Source organism: Panthera pardus, unplaced genomic scaffold (genome assembly GCF_024362965.1).
Source record: "Panthera pardus isolate Hobbes unplaced genomic scaffold, ASM2436296v1 HiC_scaffold_12, whole genome shotgun sequence".
Classification (NCBI taxonomy): Eukaryota; Metazoa; Chordata; class Mammalia; order Carnivora; family Felidae; genus Panthera; species Panthera pardus.
In genome coordinates this window covers 14,423,909-14,448,286 of record NW_026526677.1, presented here as the reverse complement: position 1 = coordinate 14,448,286, position 24,378 = coordinate 14,423,909, and the positions used below count along the sequence as shown (strand labels likewise).

At 36.8% G+C, this 24,378-nt stretch overlaps 2 protein-coding genes and 1 pseudogene across 2 annotated transcripts; 1 reads left to right on the top strand and 2 right to left on the bottom strand.

Moving 5' to 3' along the window:
• Positions 1–349: 349 nt before the first annotated feature.
• Positions 350–1,318, bottom strand: LOC109245293 (olfactory receptor 10AG1-like). Its single transcript, XM_019412598.2, has one exon. The coding sequence runs from the start codon at positions 1,298–1,300 to the stop codon at positions 350–352; it is 951 nt and encodes a 316-aa protein (XP_019268143.1). The 5' UTR covers positions 1,301–1,318.
• Positions 1,319–7,020: 5,702 nt separating this feature from the next.
• LOC109245204 (olfactory receptor 10AG1-like) lies at positions 7,021–8,215 on the top strand (annotated as a pseudogene).
• Positions 8,216–10,083: 1,868 nt separating this feature from the next.
• On the bottom strand, positions 10,084–11,040 carry LOC109245294 (olfactory receptor 10AG1-like). Its single transcript, XM_019412599.2, has one exon. The coding sequence runs from the start codon at positions 11,023–11,025 to the stop codon at positions 10,084–10,086; it is 942 nt and encodes a 313-aa protein (XP_019268144.2). The 5' UTR covers positions 11,026–11,040.
• Between the last annotated feature and the right edge of the window lie 13,338 nt (positions 11,041–24,378).

The following is a 24,378-nucleotide window of genomic DNA, read 5'->3' as shown; positions in this document are numbered from 1 at the left end:
TTTAGGTAAATAATCTCATACATTGTTTAGCGTAATCAAGTGAAAAATCTTGAAAGATGGAATTCTATTTTATATGAATTTCATTTGTTCTAATTTCATATGAAATCTGTGGTGCACATTACTATTTTATTCCTGGGTTGGGATTACTCTTTAGGCTTGGAGCACTGAAGACAGATTAATTTGCCTGGTATGTGTCCAAGCACAATAAATTGTAGGCTGGATACAACTTATTGCATCTAGAAGTCTATCATAAGCTGAAGTGGTTAATTCCTTAAAGGGAGCGTAGAGATTTGAAATGTTTCCCTGATACCCGTGTGGCGAGCGGCTAAAACGTGGACAGCTAAACTCATCACACCATTTTTTTAAGTAATAGTTTTCTCAGGGCTGCAGTCACATCCTTGTTCCTAAGACTGTATATCAGGGGATTAAACATTGGTGTCACTGTGGTATAGAAAAGAGAGAGCAGTCTGTCAGTTCCTGCAGAATGATTGGACTTGGGCCTTAAGTAGGTAATGGTAGCGGATCCAAAGAATAAAAACACGACCAGCAGGTGGGAAGAACAGGTGGAAAAAGCTTTGGCCCGTCCCCTGGCGGTTGGCAACTTGAGAATGGTGGAAATGATTTTGCTGTAAGAGACAAGTATCAACACAAAAGGAAGTGCGACAAACAACATAGCTACTACATAGACCGATATCTCATGTACAAAGAGGTCCCCACAGGCTAGCTGGAGGATGGGGGGTATGTCGCAGAAGAAGTGGTTGATTTGGTTAGAATTACAGAAATGCAGAGAGAAAATCTGACATGTTTGTCCTATCTGGACTGGGACTCCACCGATCCAGGAGCCAACAGCCAGTTGGATACACATCTTCTGGTTCATGACTAGAGGGTAGTGCAGAGGGTTACAAATGGCCACGTAGCGGTCATAGGCCATTACTGCCAGGAGGAAACACTCAGTGGCTCCCAACGCGAGGAAGAAGCACATCTGGGAGGCACAGCCCAGCATAGAAATGCTTCTATCCTGAGTCCAAAGGTTCACCAGAATCCTAGGGAGAGTGACGGACACGTAACAGATTTCCAACGAGGAAAGATGCGCCAGGAAAAAATACATGGGTTTCTGTAGTGCCTTGTCAAGCCTGGTTATTGTTATTACGAGGCTATTTCCAATTAAGATAATAACGTAAATGGTGGAGAACACTCCAAATAGTAACCGTTGGAGGTTTGGAAGGTCAGAAAATCCCAAGAGCACAAATTGCTTTATGGTGGAAGTATTATCATCTGCTTTCACCTCTTCACATTTCATCTGTGGGAATGATTTAATCAGAAGTACAGGTCACTCCGATGCCTTTGGCTCTTGTTTTCTTCTGATACATAAAGAGGATGGCATGCTTCCCAAGTTTCCCAGTTACCTATTAAAACAAATCTATAACTTTCAGCGCTCTAAAAGTGTGGTGAGGTGTATTTTTCATTATTATTAAATGTATTTGTAAGAAGAAAAATCCCCCTAGTCTTTTTTTTTCTGCTATGAATTATCATATTTTTTTTGTTTCTGAAGATATGTCATTGTAATTTTGCTCTCCATCTGAACATTCAAAATTGCAAAATCTGAATTTATCTTCAATCCTGACAATGATTTCATGCTTTCACTCTATTGCGTTTTCCTCTCAAATCTGTTTTCTGTGAATGTCAATTTCAAAATTAATTTCACTTCACAAGTCAGTATCTTGTAAGTCACCTGAATAGGTTTTATGAACGAATGTAGTTCATTTTTCAAAGTAGTGGGTTTTTGTGGGTTTAACTTTGACAATCTGCATATTTCAGCTGTTTTACTATAAGACAAAATTGATGAGCTGACCGCTAAATATTATGGGTGTTATTTAATCTTTAAAAATGTGTGTTTCGGTGTAAGATCCACGAAATAAGCAGTCATATTTTTTTTTTCATATTTTGCAGTGGAGAGAAAAGGAGGTCTAAAATGGTCTATGTGTTCAGAAATACTCAGAGGCATTTTTGTTCAAAAAAGCAATCCCAATTACAATGTATACCCCTCACACATTTCCCATATAAAAGAAATATCGATCAAAACTCATCTCTGAGATCTCTCTAAATTACCCATATCCTCAATAATTGCAATTATTCTGCTGATTCCATTTAATCCATCCTGTCTTTTCCTTGCACACATATGTGTCTGTGTTCATGCACATGAGTGTATTGGGATGAATTTCTTATCTTTATTATGTACTTTTGTCATTTGTATAACTAGATTATAAGCTTGTTTTGATATTCTATACTTTTTTCTATGAAATGCATAGCATATTTTTTCCCAAAAATGTGATTTACTAACTTCTTGAATAAATTGCAAAGGAGTCAAATTGGTTGTTTCTTTGGAATAGTCTCTCCGGTGTAAGTATGGGTTCTTACCCAAATTGCAGACTTCCCCTGCCTCTCTCCCTCCTGGTATATATAGATTGAGCATGTTTTCTGTGGTGTGTGTGTGTGTGTGTGTGTGTGTGTGTGTGTGTGAATTATACTCTTTTCATTCAGTCTTGTAGAAATAGCAAATTGTTTCATTGTTTTCAATGTGTCCTAGATAACTTCCATATAATGAGTTAACTAATTTGAAAGCCAATAGAGACTAACTCGTTGCAAAGAAAATACATACCTATAACCATACTCTAAGGGTATTGAATATGGACAATAGTCAAAATGTCAGTACAAAAATGTAGGCAGAAATGGGGCAGGAACAATAGTCCATGCAAAACCTGACAATACTGAGGATGTTCTGTGGCTGAGAAAAGGAAAATTAAATGATAATTTCTTTTACAATCTACAATATTCCGAACTACATATTTAAAGTGATAAAGGCGTGTAGACCTTGCCCTGCTATTATACAATTCTCCCAATGTAAATTTGATTCCAAGGAATGTAAAAACGCTATAGGTGAGTCTGTAAGATGGTCAGAAATTAGTAGCTGTTAGGTGGCATACAAGATGACACAGCCAGGGTTTGTGTGTGTGTGTGTGTGTGTGTGTGTGTGTGTGTGTGTGTGTGTTTGTCTTCACTATGCCATCCTACACACCTTTAACCACAAATCATATTTTATTCACCTGTTTCAGTCAACATAAAATCCAATCCAATATTTGAACAGTTATTTAAATTGTTTGTTGAATGAATGAGCAGGGGAGGGGCAGAGAAAGAGAGAGAGGAAGACACAGAATCAGAAGCAGGCTCCAGGCTCTGAGCTGTCAGCACAGAGCCTGACATGGGGCTTGAACCCACGAATCGTGAGATCATGACCTGAGCCAAGGTTGGACACTGAACCAACTGAGCCACCCAGGAGCCCCCTAGCCAACTTTGTTTTTAATTCAGACGTTTTCTGTTTCTTTCTCTGGTCTTCCCACTAAAATAATGACTCTTTTTTTTTTTTTAATAGAGAGCTTGTGATATCAATTACAACTATCATTACAATGTATGTAATGCTTATATGCAGAACAAGTTTATAAAATCAAATGGGAGGTAAGAAATAAACAATCAGAATTTGGTGAATGCAGTTCAGAAGGCTTTTTCCTTTAGAAGTCTCTAAAGATAAAAGTGAAAACATGCCGATCTCTCTGTAGCATCTTCAGATTCATTTATCATGGAACCTAACTCTTAACAAGCAAAGAATACCTTTGGTATCAGTAGGATGCAAACCCATTTCCATAAGGTCCATTCACTATCTCGTTCCTTAGTTATGTATAATTAAATTTTCAGGGGATATGATTTCCAGGTTTAATGCATTCAAACTACTTAAATACATGCTTAACACACAGTAGTTTTACATGTTGGCATCCAAGATGGTAACAGTGATGATTATGTTGATGATAATAGAATGTCAATAATCTCTGGTATATTTGTCCGTTATGTTACAAAGCACTTTGCATTTTCCTTTCTATTACAATAATGAAAGCCAGAAAAGCAAACAGACTATCTGCATCAATGTTTTGTAATTAAACCACAGTAGCAATAACAAAAAAAAGATTCCTTTTTAAATTTTCTTAAATCAGTGTTTGCTGATGCCCCGAAAATACAATTGTTAGTAAAACTGAACTTAGTATCAGACAAAAATTCATGCTTACCTGTTTGGATTGAGGTTAAATATAATGCTTACCTTTACTGACTGAAAGAGAGAGAATGAGAACTGTAGTTTTGGCAGGTAATTTACTTTTATTTGAAACTGAAGTCAATCACTTGCTAAAATATGTCTACTATCACAACACCTAGTGCTCTTTAAGGAGGACTCATTCTTTGCCCTTGGGATCAGTTCCTTTCCCATGTCACTTTCTAATTGAACTAAACCATTCTGCCTGCCACTCAAGGAATTTGGTACAATAACCAGAAGCATATCTGGCCACATTACTCTTTCTTTAAATTCTCTATGTCTCTTACTTTTTTTGTCATCGTTAAGAAATACAAGCATTGTACGATCAGAAATTTACATAAATTATTAAATCGTTAATATTTAATAATTGTATTCAAGTATTATTTATATAAATATATAAATATTTATATTTAAATGTTTATATAAATATTTAAATATTTTTATTCATTTAAAGATTTATTTATATAAATATAATTTTATTTAAATATGTAATATTAAATTATTAAGTTATAAATTATAATTATTAAATTACATAAAGTAAATTACATATTGCTTATAAACTAAGATGTTTTAATAAAGATTCAAGCATAAGGGGCGCCTGGGTGGCTCACAGAGTTAAGTGCCCGACTTCAGATCAGGTCATGATCTCATGGTTTGTGAGTTCAAGCCCTTAAGCTCTCAGGGTAGAGCCTGCTTGGAATTCTCTGTCTCTCTCTGCCTCTCTCTCTCTCTCAAAATAAATAATAAACTTAAAAAAATAAAAATAAAAATTCAGAAGTAAGAAGTCAAGGTCTGTGGGGACCATTATGTCACCTGCAGCATGAATCTCCCATCTCCATGTTCAAGTTAGCTAAGTAGGCCGCATCACCTCCTCCCACACTGCAGAAGGTGGGCAGGGGGCTGGAGGTAAGCACTCACTCCTTTTTAGACTTGCAAACTGAAAACTCCATGCAGAATTTCCAGGCATAATCCCTTATGTCAAATTTAGTCATAAGACACCCCTTTTCCAAACTGGAAGAGAAGCTAGAAGATATTTCTCTAGGTACTGCCATGGGACGAGCTAAGACTAACTATCATTAACTCCCCTCCATTGTCAAAACCTAAAATTCTGAGTTACATCATCCGGTTCTCAGCCAAGGATATCTTCATTGTGGCTCCTCTCAGTGCAGTAATTATAAAACAAGAGAAAAAGTTTTATAACACCCGCTACAAACAAACACATATAGACACACATTCACAAAATACATTGGAAGGAGTATTAGGTCCACCTAAAGGAAGCAGTAGATTCATATGTTTGTGAATATTAATGAATAGCAGGATGGAAAACAGACTTTGGAAACATCAAGTCCTGTGCATTGAAAAGCTCTTCTCTGGGGCTCCTGGATGGCTCAGTTTTTTTAAGTGTCTGACTGTGGCTCAGGTCATGATCTCATGGTTTGTGGGTTCGAGCTGTGTCAGGCTCTTTGCTAACAGCTCAAAGCCTCGAACCTGCTTCAGATTCTGTGCCTCCCTCTCTCTCTCTGTCCCTCTCCCACTCATGTTCTCTCTCTCTCAAAAATAAAGAAACATCAAGAAAATAAAAGCTCGTATTTTCAAGGATTATATATTTATTCACCAATTTTGAGTTATATTTTTATTTCAACTCCAGCCATTAAAATATATGTGTAGCATAATCTTATTGTGGTTTTAGCTTGCATTTTAATTTTAATCTAATTTCATTTTACTTTTGAGAGAGGGGGAGAGAGAGAGGGAGAGAGAGTAGGCACCCCTAGGATGCATTTTAATAGTGGCTAAGGATGGTGAGCACCTTTTGCATGATTATTTGAGTTCTGTATATCCCTTTTAGCAAAATATATATTCAAATTTTTGCACATTTGTTAATTAGGCTGTTTCTTGTTTTACTAGTGAGTTTTGGGAGGTCTTTGTATATTCTCAATCCTTTTTTTTTCTTTTTGGAAGTGTGATGTGCAAGTCTTTCCATCTTTGGCTTGTGTTTTAGTTCTCTGGACGTGTCAATCTCAGAGAAGTCTGATTTACAAACTTTTTTTTTAAAGGGTTCTGGTTTTTTTTTATGACATATTTAAGATCTCTTGCTTAACCCCAGATCACAAAGATTTTATCTTATATTTTATTATAATAATTATATAGTTTAGCATTCTACATTTAAGTCTATGGTCCATTTTGAATAAATGATTGTAGAAGGTATGAACTTGAGGTGCGAGTACTTTAGATGTTTGTTCAACTGTTCCAGTGTTGTTAAAACAAACCTTTTTTTTCCGCTGAAAATCATTTGCATTTTTGCCAAAAATCAATGGCACAGATTTCCATAGAGTGACACAAATTCGCAAACATCTAACAGATGCCCTAGTAGAGTGATTGCATAGATAACTGTATAACATAGTACAAATTTATATATTTTTTTCTATCTTCCTTTTCAAATATTTTAGGGACAAATTTTTAAGACAACAGGCTAAAAACAATAATTAGGGGTGCCTGAGTGGCTCAGTGGGTTAAGTAATCAACTCTTGGTTTCTGCTCAGGTTTTGTAAGATCAAGGCCCGCATTGGGCTCTGTGCGGACAGCATGGAGTCTGCTTGGGATTCTCCCTCTCTCTTTCTCTCTCTGTACCCCTCCCCTGCTCATGCTGTCTCTGTCTCTCTCCAAATAAATAAATAAACTAAAAAAACGTTAAAGACAATAATTAAAAACTGTATTTTTGTGCTCATGACGAATCCTAAAGAAAGGAAAATAATTACAACCGACGGTATGAACAACTTATAGCAACCAATTAGGCACAGACGAAACAGAGGGAAGCCTTTCTAGAAAGAGTTAACACCCCAGGTGACACACAAAATAAAATGTAACATTTAAACAGACCTATAATGATTAAAGTAACTGGATTAGCAGTTTGAATACCACTACACGCACAAAAAGCTAGAGACCAGATGGCTTCACTGGTGAACTCTACCAAATTAAAAAAATAATAATAAAATAATAATAGTAGTAGTAGTAATGATAATAATAATACCAATCCCTCACAAATTCTTCTTTAAAAAAGTTTTTTTTAATGTTTGTTTATTTTTGAGAGTGCAAGCAGGGGAAGGGTAGAGAGAGAGTGGGAGGCACAAAATCCAAAGCAGGCTCGAGGCTCTGAGCTGTCAGCACAGAGCCCGATGCAGGGCTCGAACCCATGAACTGGGGGATCATGACCTGAGCCGAAGTCGGACGCCCAACCAACGGAGCCACCCAGGCATCCCCCCTCACAAACTCTTCTTAAAATGATTTCCTCATACCATTTTACGAGGAAAGTCGTATCTACTACAAAAAAACAAAAAACAAAAAACAAAAACAAAAACAAAAAAAAAAAACGACGAAAACTAAACAAGACCTTATTTTCACAGGTGTTACCTGGAGACCAAAGAGGAGAAGGCAATTTATCTTCAGTCACAGCATTTGTTCTCCTGGGCTTTTCCGACCTTCCAAACTTCCAGGGACTTCCATTTGGAATTTTCTTTCTCATCTACCTATTCATCTTAACAGGAAATGGTCTTATCATAATGATTGCGAGGGTAGACTGTGTTCTTCAGACACTCATGTATTTTTTCTTGCAAATATTTCCTCTCTGGGATCTGTTATGTGTCTGCCACTCTCCCCAGGATCCTGGTTAATCATTGTACTCAGGATAGAAACATCTCTTTGTTGGGTTGTGCCGCTCAAATGTGCTTCTTCCTTGTTCTGGGAGGCACAGAGGCATTTCTTCTGGCAGTGATGGCTTATGACCGCTCTGTGTCCCTTTGTAACCTCTGCATTACCCTCTAGCCGTGTGCCATGTGCTTCCAGCTGGCTGTTGGTGCCTGGCTCGGTGGGATTCCAGTTGAGATAGGGCAGACCTGCCAGGTGTTCTCGCTGCTCCTCTTGGGCTCTAATCAAATCAACCGCTTCTTCGGTGACATCCCCACATTGAGCAAGCTGGCCTGTGGGAATACATCACGGAATGAAATGTGTGTCTGTTTGGTGGCTCTATTATTTGCCATGATTCCTTTTCTACTGATTCTTGACTCATATGTGAAAATATGATTGTTAATACTTTTCACAGATATTGGGGGTGGAGTGTAGAACATCATTTTCTTTTTTTTTTTCTTTCTTTTTTTAATGTTTATTTATTTTTGAGACAGAGACAGACAAAGCATGAACGGGGGAGGGGCAGGGAGAGAGAGGGAGACAACAGAATCTGAAGCAGGCTCCAGGCTCTGAGCTGTCAGCACAGAGCCCGACTCGGGGCTCGAACTCATGAACCATGAGATCATGACCTGAGCCGAAGTCGGAGGCTCAACCGACTGAGCCACCCAGGTGCCCCTAGAACATCATTTTCTAGCTAAAAATAATCACGGTGCTCCAAGAACATATCTCTTATTTCCCATTCTATAAAAGTTAGATGAGTTGACATCTATTAGGCATGTTAACAGGTTTACATGTTTTTCCTCTTGGTAGTTATCTCTTCTATCTAAACTTTTTTTTTTCTCTATTAGGCAGGAGGGACAATGAAAATGAAGGGAATTTTTTTATAGCTGTCTCATTCCATTCTGTGTATAATAGCTTCAGGAATTATCTGATTTCTGCTTGGAAATTTTCCTGGGATTATTTTTTATTGTTGATACTGTGTTTCTATTTTTTTAAATTGCCATTTCATTTCTATTATATTTTTATAGTTTTGACATGTTCATATGCAAGTGAGTAGAACAGACTTTTTGACTTATGGGCTAAGAAGGTGCAAGCTTCATCACATATTTTTTCATTAGAAGGAAGCATTTCTGACAGGTAATGGTTCCTTAGAGATCCGTTGCCTACATTTACAAAGGATTTATTAGATAGGCATAAATATTGAAAATCAATAAAGTTATTTGTATAAGTACAAACAGAGAAACAACACAAGCAACTGATCATAATGATTATCTTGATACACAATAAATACATATTTATGAATACATATGCAATTTTCATGATTACACAAACAACACAAACTTATTGCAATAAACTGTAACAGTCAGTAAAACGAAGGAGAAAATGATAGAATATTTTTCTCTGAGATATCCACAGTTGACACTGGTTATCATATTTTTATTGATCATTTGCAGGGTCTGTGTGTATGTGGTATACTAGTTATATGTGCAATGTCTGTGTTTTTATAGTACATATATTTTGTGAAACTTTATTTCCATTTCCCTAATTTTCCCATCACACTATCATCTCTAGAAAAGTATATTAAAAATACATTCTAATGACTTTCTCCCCTCTTTTAATTAGAAGCAAATGTTTTAATAATAATATTCACTTTTGTCAAATCATAGGACTATACTATATACATATATTTAATCTGATATTAGTATATATCATGCTTACTATTGACTGGTATTAGTGCACCAAAATCATTTATAAAACTATATTTTCAGTGAAAGGTGCTCTTTTTCCTTAAGAAATTATTTCTTGTAGAGTCGTTGCTCTCTCCCTCTCTCTCTCTCTCTCTCTCTGTGTGTGTATATATATATATATATATATATATATATATATATATATTCATTATCAACCTGGTTCTTAAAATGACTGCTATAATTCTATATAGATGAATGACATGGGTTCCAAAAAGTGATATAACTGTGTCTATATTACAGTTAAGTCTATGATATCAATCTTTGTCAAGAGTTCTTACTGAGAGAGGAAAATAAAACACAATAAAACTATAAAATTACCAATAGAATGATTTTTTATTTGATAACACATACATGCATTATGACTTGATGCATTACACATTACAAGTAATTTTTAATTTGGAAAACAGCTACCACCGTATAGACAAATATTACAGTTTGATATAAATATCTGTTGAAAATTCAGTACCAATATATAAGAAATTGATTCCTACAAGTATAACATTTTTAATAAGTGAATTATTTACATAGCAATCTTCTCAATGCCATGATGACATCCTTGTTCCTTAGACTGTATATCATGGGATTAAACATGGGAGTCACAATTGTGTAGAAAAGAGAAAGTACTTTGTCAATTCTTGCTGAGTGACTGTGTTTGGGTCTTAAGTAAGTGATAATGGCTGATCCAAAGAACAATGCCACGACAATAAGATGAGAAGAACAGGTGGAGAAGGCTTTGGCCCTACTTGTGGCTGATGGCAATTGAAGGACTGTGGAGATGATTTTGCTATAGGAGATAAGTATCAACAGAAAGGGAATGGTGACAATCAACATAGCAACTATGTAGACCAACATTTCACTCACAGATGTGTCCCCACAAGCAAGCTTGAGGATTGGGGGGATGTCACAGAAGAAGTGGTCAATTAAATTGGAGCCACAAAAGGACAGAGAGAAAATCTGGAACGTTTGCCCTATCTGGACTGGAATTCCACTGATCCAGGAGCCAGCCACCAGCTGGATACAGATCTTATGGTTCATGACTAGAGGGTAGTGCAGAGGGTTACAGATGGCCACGTAGCGGTCATAGGCCATCACTGTCAGCAGGAAACACTCCGTGGCTCCCAACACAAGAATACAGCACATCTGTGTGGCACAGGCAACTAATGAAATTGTTCTTCTCTGGGTCCAAAGGTTCATAAGCATTCTGGGGAGAGTAACTGACACATAGCAGATTTCTAAAAAGGAAAAATTGCCAAGGAAATAGTACATAGGAACATGAAGTGCAGGATCCAATTTTGTTATTAGAAATATGATGCCATTACTCATCACGATAGCGATATAGATGACCGAGAACAATCCAAATAGAAGCCACCGGAGATGGGGAACATCAGCAAAGTCCAAGAGAACAAATTCTATCAGTTCAGTTAGGTTTTCTTCTGGTGGTTTTTCTTTGTGTTGCATCTGTGAAAGGGGCAAATTTAGCTTCTACTTTTAGTTTACCTTAACAGATCAATACCTGTTTTCTAAATTGCATTAGGATATCTATATTGATTTTCTTAACCATTGTAATTGTTTCTAATTTAATAATGTTACTATTTGTGTATTTCTCACTTTCTCAGTTTAGGTCCTATGGATTATCACTGTATACACTCCCTTCAAATGTCCTTGAGGATTCTTCCATATACTTTGTGAATACAGCCCAGGATAAACCAAACTATGCCCTACTCAGCACAGACAGTGGAAAAATTGGCGATCACTGAAGACAGATCTCCAGCTTTGCCATTTGGTCCCACTTTTCATTTCATTCCTTGACAGTCCTATTGTTCTCTATGATTATTCTCCACCACCATTCAATAGTACTCTATCAGACTTTGTCTTCCTCGTATATTTTCAACTGCCTGCTTGAACACTGTCGTTACCCTACAACACTTGTTGATCCTGATCATACATTTTCTTATTATACATTTCACATTATTAGGCAAATTACCCCCAAAAAGGAATATTTTATCACACATAGGGGAATGCAACAAATACCTTTTGGTAAGATACTAAGTGGGGAACATTAAGAGTGGAACAAGGTGGAAAGAGCAGGGGGCGGGGCGCGGTTATTCGGGAAAAGTTGCCTGGGAGTGTAGATAGAGATTGAGAAACAGCCAAGCGGTGAACCCCGGGAAAGTAGAGATGGCGTGAAGTGTGTTCATTACCTGCGGGTATGTGAGTGGGCAGGGGGAGAAACGATTCTGTGTGCTACTTGTATTTCCACTGTCTCTATTGTTCCTCACAAAACACTTCAAGCAACAGTTTCTAAACTCACTTCTCTTGAAGGCAAGAACATCGCAATTTACCAGTGATTGATAATTTGATCATGTGCACATAGGTTTTGTGATTACAAGTCATTGCCTATTTTTTTTACTGGGCTTACATTTGAATCCTGACTGCGTGATTTATTATCTGTGTGACATTAAGCAACTGTTCAAAACTTTTAGGGTTTGCTTCCTTATTCGTCATAATTAAATAATATTGGTAAAATTACCTAACAATTTTATTCGGATTGTTTATTAGTTATGGTTTTATAACTATAATCATGAAAACGCTATGGATATGATATTATGTTCTTAAGTCTTTAGTCCCCAGGACTGTACCACGTTGTTTAGAGAAATGGTATTCATTAGAATTATTGAGTTACTTGTGGGTGATCGCTGCTATGTTTTCATTCTTTCCTTTCATCAGGGTCAGGACTACTAAGGTAAGGTGAGTGAGACTCCTCAGGTACAAAATTTAAGAGGCATTCACTCACTCTCAGGGGTGATTCTGTGCTGCATAATCCAGAAAGTGAATGCCTCCTTCCATATTGCGTCCTTGGAACTTCTTGGCTCAAGATGGGTCCCGGCCCTGCCTTTCGCCTTTCCATTCTGGTGGGTCTAGACTTTGTCCACCAAACACAGCGTAATATAGTGTCATGGATAAAAAATACAGTCCTGCCAAGATGGGCCAGATTTAAATTACGGCTCCAGCACCTGCGAGCCATGTGGCCTCATGAGAGATGCTTCATCTCCTTGCACTGTGGCTCAGTCAACTCGGTGATTGGCTAAATACCGCACCAACACTTAGAATTTTTATATTAATTAATTGATCTCGTATCTGTCAAACAACTTGAAGTTCTGGAACTCGTAAAAGTCTCTTTAAAGGCTGCAGTTATTACTGTTATTAAACACTGAAATTATTTCTTCTATGGGATGCCTGGGAGGCTCAGTCAGTTACGGGTCCAACTTCCACTCAGGTCAGGTCACGATCTCACAGTTTGTGGGTTTGAGCCTCACCATAGGGCTGACAGCTCAGGGCCAGGAGCCTGCTTCAGATTCTGTCTCTCTCTCTCTCTCTCTCTCTCTGCCCCTCTCCAACTCATGCTCTGTCTCTGTCTCTCAAACATGAATAAACGTTAAAAAAAGTTAAAAAAAAATTAAAATGTATTCTAAGTTGTACTCTGTTTTATGCGGCATGTAAAAAATTCTCTAATTTACTTTCTCTATGTATCACATGACTAATGTGGAAATGGAATGAGATCTTAAAGCAATCAACAGAATGTAATAAAAATGTCACGCACTTAAGGTGTGAATTCTCCATGAATTCTCTGCCAATATTTATGTTTACATTATTACCTCTGCTCTGTGAACCTAATGCCAAGAATGCATATCAGCATTCAACCAAAAGCATCGCAATTTGGCTAAATATCTTTCATATGCATTTTCTTTCATTAATACTCTTGACTTGAGAAGTAAGGACTGTGACTATTTTCCCAGTTAGGATCAATATAAATCTTACAAAATGCTTGTATACCTATGGTGGTGCTGAGTATTTGATTCTGAAATTAACTAAGGTAGCAAACATGTTTCAGATAAAGTCTTTACTCTTAAAGGGGAGAAACAGATTAATATACTTGAGAAAAAATTCCAATCTTCATGTGTCACTTTTTACAAATGGCATATATTTAAAAGAAATTATTTCATGATTCTTTTTTTCCCATGATTCTTATTAGAATAAAATTACTTTCAGTGCTAAGTAAAATACAATTTCTAATTGTTCAAACCCAGCATTTTTGTGATGATATCATCTATGCATAACATGAAATAGTAAGATTTGTGTATGTATTTCTCAAGAGTGGAACAAGGTAGAAAAAGCAGAGATTTGCTCTGGGTGTTCTCATAAAATTATATACTTCCTTTCTTGTAAATGTTTACACTATTATTGATAAAGGGAAAATACAACTTAATGTAGTTATATGGTTTTATTTAAATCCAAGCCTCTACTCTCTGAAAAACTCCAAATGATTAAAGAAATGTATAACAACATTCTAGGTCATTTAAATATTGGGAGCTGACCAAGTCTCAGCTATATTTATGTATTTGATATAAATTAGCAACTTAAACCTTAAATTAATTTAAAAACAATATTGAATTTAAAACTCTTTTTCATTATTTTACTAATCCTTAATTTTATCATTTTTTTCCTTAAAATAAATGTTCTTTGGATTCCCCAGTGGTTATAACATTGTTTCATAGATTGTTTTGCTTCACATTTCTGATTACAATATCAGGTTGAATATGTAAATGTGAAAATTATTTGTTACAATGTGTTTGCTCAAAATGAATTTTCCTATAATATTATCTGTACCTAGAAAATACTTCAATTATTACAGTTTTCAGTGTGTCAAAGTGACTGAATACCATTATTTATTATCATCATTTCATTATAAATTTTATTTAATAGAATTAGAAATATAGAAGAGTCACTCTAATAAAATGACATATTTGCTACTTTAATACTAATTTTACATTTAAAAGTAGGTTCTAAAGCCTAATATCAGTATAAATTAGTTTACATTTACCTTTCTTATTTGGGATGTTGACTTTTCTCACTGTAGAGGGTTTAATGATTCAACTCGATTGCTGTGGTTGAAAATCACTTGTTTCATCAAAGATACTCAAGCCACCTTTATAATATTCTGTGCTTTCTAAATGCAAACTCTCTTTAAATAAAAGTAGTTATCTCTACCCCAGGGATCTCTTCCACCTGGAAAACTTACATTTCTAATTAGAAGAATCACTTTGGCATTCTCTGATTTGTTATATTTATTTTTTTCCACAAAGCTCTTAGTCTACCCAGAATACCTTCTTTTCAACAGCTCCTTGGAACAGTGTGCAGAGCAAATCTGATTTCTTAGACATGAACAGGGTGCTGAGCATTACACCTGAGACCACCCAAAATCGACACATATCCAATTCTCACTTGATCTATTATAAATGCTCTGTATGGAGCCTCTGTTCCTATTAGATTGAGATCTTGAACTGTTTATCTTGTGTTCTCCTGTAGAGTAAGTTCCTTGGTCACTACTTAGAGGCTGGCCTATGTGACCATTGTATTAAGTGTTCTGATGACAAGTGTTATAATTACATACAAAACTACCATACTATTGGCTTCTTCATGGCCACCTTTGCAACCCGAGATTTAGCAGTTGAATGCATTACACATGGTTCAAAAATTAAAATTTTAGCCCAAGGTTAATCTGAACTGGGGGAACTGTTTCTTTTGCAGCATATCCCTCACCGTCTTTTCCCAATTCCATGTCACATTTTCAAAGTGTAAATATTTTCAAGCTTTACTTAGGATAAAATAAGAATCTGAAATAAGTTCAGCTGAGATAATGGGAAAGACTCTGAGCAAATGGCCTGTGAATTCTAGGCTCCAATTTTGGGAAAGGCATTCTCCCATCCCCAAAGGACTGTTTAAGAGTCTTGGCTTGGGATCAATTTCTTATGTCAAAAAGAGGATATTGCTTCCAGTTATTTAGCAAATAGTGATTACTAGGGGTTGATGACTAGGAAGACAAAATATTTCTGAGATAAGAAACTCCTACAGCAATGTGATAACAGGGAGTGATCAGGAAAGATAATTACGATATATCAGGAGCAGGTGCCCAAGGTCATGGAAGAGAATGTATAGGGGAGCCAGATGTGACAGAGCTCAGCAAGGGAGTGAGAGGTGGTCCAGGCTGGAGTTTCTGAGGATGTGCATCCAAGAAGCATCTGCTGAGGACTTCAAAGCCTCCTCATCAGTAAGGTGGAGTACTAGGCATGGGTAGAGATCTGATGCCATTAAGTAGAATCTTGAGGAAAAAAAATACTCAAATGCAAATGATAATTTGTCTTTCAGTAAAGATAGTCTACCAAATTGGCCAAATATGGACATATAAATGCTCTTGGAACAGTTGGGCAGCCATAGAGGAAAAAAAAAGTTTAACTTTTGTCAAAAGCGCATTACAGCAGGAAAACTCCCAATGCTATCCCAGGTTCAAGTACTTAAGAGAGTGAAGTGAGGTGAGCATTCTGAGAAGAAGGTCTCATGTTTTGGAGTAATGGAAAGTTCACGACTCAAACTTTAAAATGCAGGACACAAAAATAGAAAAAAAACCCCATATCAAAATAAATAATTCTGCATGATAAAAGAAACAAGAGCCCAAAGTAAAGTCAGATAGAATTTATACAATGAGAAAAATAATTACACATGATGTCTCAAATGAAGTGCTCTTGTTTTGTTCTTAAATATCAATAAAAAAAGTCCAAAATACAATTAGAAAACTATACTAAACAGATGAAGTAATAAAGAAAGGAAAAAAAAAACATGCCTTAAGCAAGTATATATATTCATTTATGAAAAAAATTAATTTAAATAATGATTTAGTTTAAAAAATTAGAGACATCTCCCTATGCATTGATCTATGGAGAGGAAATGGGCACCATGGACCCACAACATGACTGTGTTTCTTTTTTGTATCAATCAACAATATATGTACATACATGGAGTCACACAATAGCATGACATTGCAACAATTGTGTACTTGCAAAAGACTGTAAGCCACCTAGGTGTGAATAATTCTCTGAGTTATTATCCTCTGTTTAAGGAGACTTAATTTTGATATTTTCCTCTAGTTTTTTCTCTCACAACTCTATGATGCATCTAAAATACGAATTTTATAATGTATCCATTTTTTTCCAGGGCTTGCAACAAGACTGGCCTGCTGTGACCCATCACATCTTAAACAGGAATGGAAATTATTTATTTGATTTCGGCATTTGAAATTATACGTGGCTTGGTTTTCTATTTATAGAAGTGTTGACTGAGGAATGAATCCCACTCAATCATGGTGAATAATTCTTTTAATATACTATTGAATTCAATTTGACATTATGTAGTTGAGAAGTTTTGCATTCCTGTTCATTGGAGGTATTTGCCTGTAGTTCTCCTTTTTAGTGGGGTCTCTGGCTGGTTTGGGAATCAAGGTAATGCTGGCTTTATAGAATGAGTCCAGAAGCTTTCCTCCCATTTCTATTTTTTTGTAACAGCTCAAGAAGAATAGATATTAACTCTGCTTTAAATGTCTGGTAGAATTCCCCTGGGAAGCCATCTGGCCCAGACTCTTATTTTTGGGGGTATTTTTGATAACTGATTCGATGTACTCACTGGTATGGATCTCTACAAATTTTCTATTTCTTCCCATTTGAGTTTTGGTAGTGTGTGGGTGTCTAGGAATTTGTCCACATTTTCCAGGTTGTCCAGTTTGTTGGCATATAATTTCTCACAGTATTCTCTGATAATTGTTTGTATTTCTGTGGTGTTGGTTGTGATCTCCCCTCTTTCATTCGTGATTTTATCTATTTGGGTCTCTCTTTTCTCTTTTTGAGAAGTCTGGCTAGGGGCTTATCGATTTTGTTATTCTTTTAAAAAATAAGCTCTTTGATTCATTGACCTGTTCTACTGTTCTTTTGGATTCTATATTATTTACTTCTGCTCTAATGTTCACAATTTTCTCCTGCTGTTTTTGCAGTTTCTTTGCTGGTGTGCTTCTAGTTCCTTTAGGTGTGAGGTTAGGTTTTGTATTTGGGATTTTTCTTGTTTCTTTAGATAGTCCTGGATTGCAACGTATTTTCCTCTTAGGACTGCCTTTTCTGCATCCCGAAGGCTTTGGACTGTTGTGCTTTCATTTTCATTTGCTTCTGTATATTTTAAAATTTCTTCATTAATTTCCTGGGTGACCCAATCATTCTTTAGTAGGATGTTCTTTAACCTCCATGCATTTGGAGACTTTCCAAAGTTTTTTCCTTGTGGTTGTTTTCAAGGTTCATAGCATTGGGATCTGAAAATATGCATGGTATGATCTCAATTCTTTTATATTTATTGAGGACTTTTTTGTGACCCGGTATGTGATCTATCTTGGAGAATGTTCCATGTGCACTAGAGAGGAAAGTGTATTCTGCTGCTTTTGGATGAAAAATTGTGAATATATCTGTCAAGTCCGTCTGGTCCAGTGTATCATTCAAGGCCACTGTTTCTTTATGATTTTCTGCACAGATGATCTGTTCATTGTTGTAAGTGGAGTAAGTCACTCCACTGTAAGTGGAGTAATTGTAAGTCACCTACAATTACCATGGTCATTGTATGTGTGTGGTATGATTACTTGATTTATATATTTGGGTGCTCCCTAAATATATAACATTTACAGTTGTTAGCTCTACTTGATGGATATATGCCTTAATTATGATATAATGTTCTTCTTCATCTCTTGTTACAATCTTCAGTTTAAAATCTCATTTGTCTGATATAAGTATGGCTACTCTACCTTTCTTTGACTTCAAGTGGCATGATAGGTGGTTCTCCACCCTCTCACTTTCAATTTGAAGGTATTCTCAGGTCTAAAATGAGTCTTTTGCAGACAGCATATACTTGGATCTTGGGTTTTTTTAATATTTACTTATTTTTGAGACAGAGAGAGACATAGCACAAGCTGGGGGGGGGGGCAGGCAGAGAGAGAGGGAGACACAGAGTTTGAAGCAGGCTCATGGACTACAAGGTCATGACCTGAGCTGAAGTCAGATGCTCAACTGACCAAGCCACCCAGGTGCCCCGGATCTTGTTTGTTTGTTTTTTTTATCCATTCTGATACTCTATGACTTTTTACTGGGACACTTAGTCCTTTTACATTCAGAGTGATTCTTGAAAGATACAGACTTAATGTCATTGTGTTATCTGTAGGTATAGAGGTTGTGGTGATACCTCTAGGCTTTTCCAGTCTTTGCAGCATTCCACCCACAGAGCCACTTTAGGATCTACAGGGCTGGATGAGTGGTCATGAACTCCTTCAGTTTTTGTTTGTCTGGGAAAGCCTTTATCTCTCCTTCTATTCTGAATGACAGCCTTGCTGGATAAAGGATTCTGGGCTGCATATTTTTCCTATTCAGCACATAGACTATTTCCTGTCACTCCCTTCTGGCTTCCAAGTTTCAGTAGATAGTTCTGCTACTACCCTTATGTGTCTACCCTTGTAGTTTAAGGCCCTTGTTTCCCTAGCTGCTTTCAGAATTCTCTCTTTATCTTTGTATTTTGCCAGTTTCACTATGAGATACTGCGGAGACCTATTCTTGTTGATTCTGAATAGAGTTCTCTGTGGCTTGGGGATTTGGATGTCTGCTTCTTCCTCAGATTAGGGAAGTTCACAGTTATAATTTGTTCAGGTAAAACTTCTGTCCTTTTCTCACTCTCTTCTATTGGCATTCCTATTATATGAATATTATGTTTTTTTTTAACATTTATTGTTTTTTATTTATTTTTGGGACAGAGAGAGACAGAGCATGAACGGGGGAGGGTCAGAGAGAGAGGGAGACACAGAATCGGAAACAGGCTCCAGGCTCCGAGCCATCAGCCCAGAGCCTGACGCGGGGCTCGAACTCATGGACCGCGAGATCGTGACCTGGCTGAAGTCGGACGCTTAACCGACTGCGCCACCCAGGCGCCCCTATGAATATTATGTTTTATTGAATCACTTAGTTCTTTAATTCTTCCCTCGTGTTCTAGTATTTTCTTATCTCTATTTTTTTTCTTCTTCTTTCTTCTCTATTTTCTTATCTCTATTTCATCATTTTCCATAATTTTATCTTCTATTTCACTTATTCTCCCCTCTGCTTCCTCCATCCTTGATGTCACTGCACCTCATTTTATTTTGCATCTCATTTACATTATTTCTTAATTACTCGTGACTATTTCTTAGTTCCTAGGCTACAGGGCTGGTTCAATATTCACAAATCAATCAATGTGATACATCACATTGATAGAAGATAGGAAAAGAACCACATGATCCTGTCAATAGATGTAGATGAAGCATTTGGCCAAATACAGCCTCCTTTCTTAATAAAAACCGTCAAAACAGTCGGGATAGAAGGAACATATCTTACCATCATAAAAATTATATATGAAAGGCCCACAGCTAATATCATCCTCAATGGGGAAAGACTGAGAGCTTTCCCTGTGATCAGGAACACAACAGGGATGTCCACTATCACCACTGTTGTTTAACTTAGCGATGGAAATCCTAGCCTCAGCAATCAGACAACAAAATGAAATAAAAGGCATCCAAATAGGCAAAGAAGGCAAACTTTCACTTTTTGCAGAGGACATGATACTCAACATAGAAAACCCAAAAGATTCCACCAAAAACCTGTGAGAACTGCTACATGAATTCAGCAAAGTCACAGGATATAAATTCAATGTACAGAAATCGGTTGCATTTCTATACACCAAGATGAAGCAACAGAAAGAGAAATCAAGAAATCTATCCCATTTACAATTGCACCAATACCCATAAAATACCAGGAAATATGCATAACAAAAGACGTAAAAGATTTGTGTGCTTAAATTTATATAAAAAAACCTTATGAAAGAAATTGAAGAAGACACAAAAAAATGGAAAAACTTTCCATGCTCATGGATTGGAAGGACAAATACTTTATTCAAAGCGATCTACGCATGCAATGAAATCCCAATGAAAATTGCGTCCGCATTCTTTGCAGAGCTAGAACAAACAATACTACAATTTGTATGGAACCACAAAAGACCTGGAATAGCCAAAGTAATGTTGAAAAAGAAAACCAAAGTGGGAGGCATCACAATCCCAGACTTTAGCCTCTACTACAAAGCTGTAATCATCAAGACAGTATGGTATTGGCACAAAAACAGACACACAGACCAATGGACTAGAATGGAGAACCCAGAATTAGACCCACAAATGTTATGGCCAACTAATCTTTGACAAAGCAGAAAAGAGTCTCCAATGGAAAAAAGACAGTCTCTTTAGCAAATGGTGCTGGGAGAACTGGGCAGCAACATGCAGAAGAATGAAACTGGACTACTTTCTTAAACCATACACAAAATAAACTCAAAATGATTGAAAGACCTAAATGTGAGACAGGAAACCATCAAAACCCTAGAGAAGAAAACAGGCAACAATCTCTTTGACCTTAGCTTCACCAACTTTCTACTCAACACATCTCCGAAGGCAAGGGAAATAAAAGCAAAAATGAACTATTGAGGACTTATTAAGATAGAAACCTTCTGCACAACAAAGGAAACAATCGACAAAACTAAAAGCCAACTGACAAATAGGAAAAGATATTTGCAAATGACATATAGGATACAGGGTTAGTATACAAAATCTATAAAGAACTTACCAAACTCAACACATGAAAAACAAATAATCCATGAATAGGCATGAATAGACACGTTTCCAAAGAAGACATCCAGATGGCCAACAGACACATTAAAAGATGCTCAACATCACTCATCATCCGAGAAATACAAATCAAAACCACATCGAGATACCACCTCACACTGGTCAGAGTGGTTAAAATTAACAACTCAGGAAACAACAGATGTTGGTGAGGATGTGGAGAAACGGGAACCCCTTGCACTGTTGGTGGCAATGCACAATGTTAGAGCCACTATGGAAAACAGTGTGGGGGTTCCGGAAAAATTAAAAATGGAACTACCCTATGACCCAGCAATAGCACTAGTAGGAATTTATCCAAATGACAGAGGAATTCTGATTCATAAGGGAAAGTGTACCCCAATGTTTACGGCAGTGCTTTCAACAATAGCCACTCATGGAGAGAGCCCAAATGTTTATCAACAGATGAATGGATAAAGATGTGACTTATATATACAATGGAATACCGCCTGGCAATGAGAAAGAAGGAAATCTTGCCATTTGCAACAATGTGAATGGAACTGGAGGGTATTATGCCATGTGAAATAAGTCAGTCAAAGAAAGACAGGTATCATATGCTTTCATTCATATGTGGAACTTGAGAAACTTAACAGACAATGATGGGGGAAGGAAAGGGGAAAATTAGTTACAAACAGAGAGGGAGTCAAAGCATGAGAGGCTCTTAACACAGAGAACAAACTGAGGGTTGATGGGGGGGGTGTAGGAGAGGGGAAAATGGTGATGGGCCCTGAAGAGGGCACTTGTTGTCTGGGTATTGTATGTAAGCGATGAATCACGGGGATGTACCACCAAAACCAAGCCCACACAGTATACCCTTTATGATAGCTAAATTGACAATAAATTGCATTTAAAAATAAATAAACAAATAAATAAACTTTAAAAAAAACATTAAAAACAATGATGGGCTTCCTAAATACTGTCTTTTAACCTTAACTAAAACGTTGTGTAGAATATGATTATGACCGGTTTTACGCAATATCCTTCATCAGTATTGTATATAATTGTGTTTTATTCATTTGTATCTCTTTCTAGTTTACCTCTGTGTTAAGAATCAGAATCACTTCTCAATTTAATTTGATAAGAATTTGCTACTATGAATGATGCAAAGATGGGCATCTTTTTTTTTTTTTAAGTTTATTTATTTTTGAGAGAGAGAAGGTGAGAGCACACGTGGAGGAGGGGCAGAGGAAGGTGGAGACACAGACTCTGAAGCAGGCTCCAGGCTCCTTGCCAACAGCACAGACGCTGTTGCTAAAGGCACTGGTGCGGGGTTCAAACCCACAAACCATGACGTCATGACCTGCCCCAAAGTCAGACGTTTAACCGACTGAGCCACTCAGGCACCCCAAAGATGAGCATTCTTGGAGATGTTCCCTGGCACACATACGGTTGGAGTTTTGCTGGTACACACCTAGGGGTACAATTCTCCAAGAAGGATTCTTTAGCTGTCTGCCAAAATAGTGTACCCATTCGCATCTGAGCGTCGGGTGACAGGTCCCATGGCTCCAGATATTTTACACATGGGATAGGATTAGTCTTTTTTTTTTTTTGTCTTTTTGATGAGTGTATCATTGTGATATTATGATATGAATAAGAAATACATATTGATCTCTGCCTCTGACTACCGACACAGGTTTTGTTTTTGAAGATATCATCATGCAATAATCACTGACAGGCATTTATTTTAACGTTGTTCACTTTTACAATCTTAAATTTATCCATTTTTGTGTCTATTGTTGAAGGCCTTTTTAATAAGTTTTTTTTTAAGTGTATTTACTTTGAGAGAAAGAGACAGCAGGGGAGGGTGAGAGAGAGAGAGAGAAACACTCCCAAGCAGGCTCCACACTATCAGCATGGAGACCAACGTGGGGCTCAAACTCAGAAACCATGAGATCCTGACCTGAGCCAAAATCTAGAATCAGAAGTAACCCAGTGAGCCACCCAGGTGCCCCAAGGCCTTTTAATTAGTTTTATAAGAAATTACTATAAATATTATACATCCTGAATCCTTCTATTTTTAATTTTTTATTTTTACTTAATTTTGAGATAGAGAGACAGACCTTGAGCAAGGAGAGGGGTAGAGAAGGAGACATAATCCTAAGCAGGCCAAAGGCTCTGAGCTGTGAGCACAGATCCCAAACCCAGGAGCACTGAGATCATGACCTGAGCCCAAGTCAGACATTCAAACAATTGAGCCACCCAGACACCCCTCCCGACTCCTTTTGGTTCATAAGAAAAATCTGCTCTTTCTTTCTTTTCCTTTTTGTTTCATGTTTCATTTAAATTCCAGTCAGTTAACGTACAGTGTACTATTAGTTTCAGCAATAGAATTTAGTGATGCCTCATGTACATATCAAAAATAAAAGATGATTTGGCAGATATTGAAATTTCTCTGCTGGATTCTATCAGACATCCGGTAACAATAAGAAAGGGAGTAATGCAAGAATTTTCTTTGTGTGAACTTTTATGTTTTCTGCCTACAAAGTTATTATTTTTTTGTAAGTTACATGATACATTCTCTTTGTAATAAATCCAAACTGCAAAAAAATGATTAAGACTCAGGAATCATTTGAAATCCTAACACTGTCAGGAAGCCAATATTTTCTTCTGTTCCACAGCCTCCTGGATACTAAGTGGGCTAATGGGCATCACAATCACTACCACTGGCACATGCAAACTGTTGTATGACATTACGAAATGCTTACCTTCTCTGTTTTTCAAAAATAGTTATATTTTATACATACATTTACTTTCTCTCTCACATGTCAGGAAAGCTTGGAATTTCTTCAGTGAAGGGGCTCTAAAACATGGTCTAGAGAGGCTGTGTTGTATTGTATGGTGTTGACTGACAGCGCCTTCCCATTGCTTCCTGCTTTCTTTTGCACCGTGAAGAAACCTTTAAGAAACACGTCTGAAGAAACCTGTTTTCTCAAAATTCGTAAACAAACACAGGTATCAGATTATAAATTACAAATTAGATTAATATTATAAATGAGATTGTCGCAATTGAAATAATTTGCGCTTCGATTTGTCAGAAGCTCTCAACTTAATCATTGGAAATGAAGTTTCCTTGAGACGATGTGAGGTTGCTATGATGATATTAATGAACATTATTAGGGAATAAAATTAGGAGACACTTTTCTCTGTTGTCTCTACATGACAAGCATATAAGCAAATTCTTTCTGCAGTTGCAAGTATTTGAA

Bases quoted from the DNA above. Each gene is read 5' to 3' on its own strand.
- LOC109245293 (XM_019412598.2), bottom strand. From the start codon at position 1,300: ATGAAATGTGAAGAGGTGAAAGCAGATGATAATACTTCCACCATAAAG.
- LOC109245294 (XM_019412599.2), bottom strand. From the start codon at position 11,025: ATGCAACACAAAGAAAAACCACCAGAAGAAAACCTAACTGAACTGATA.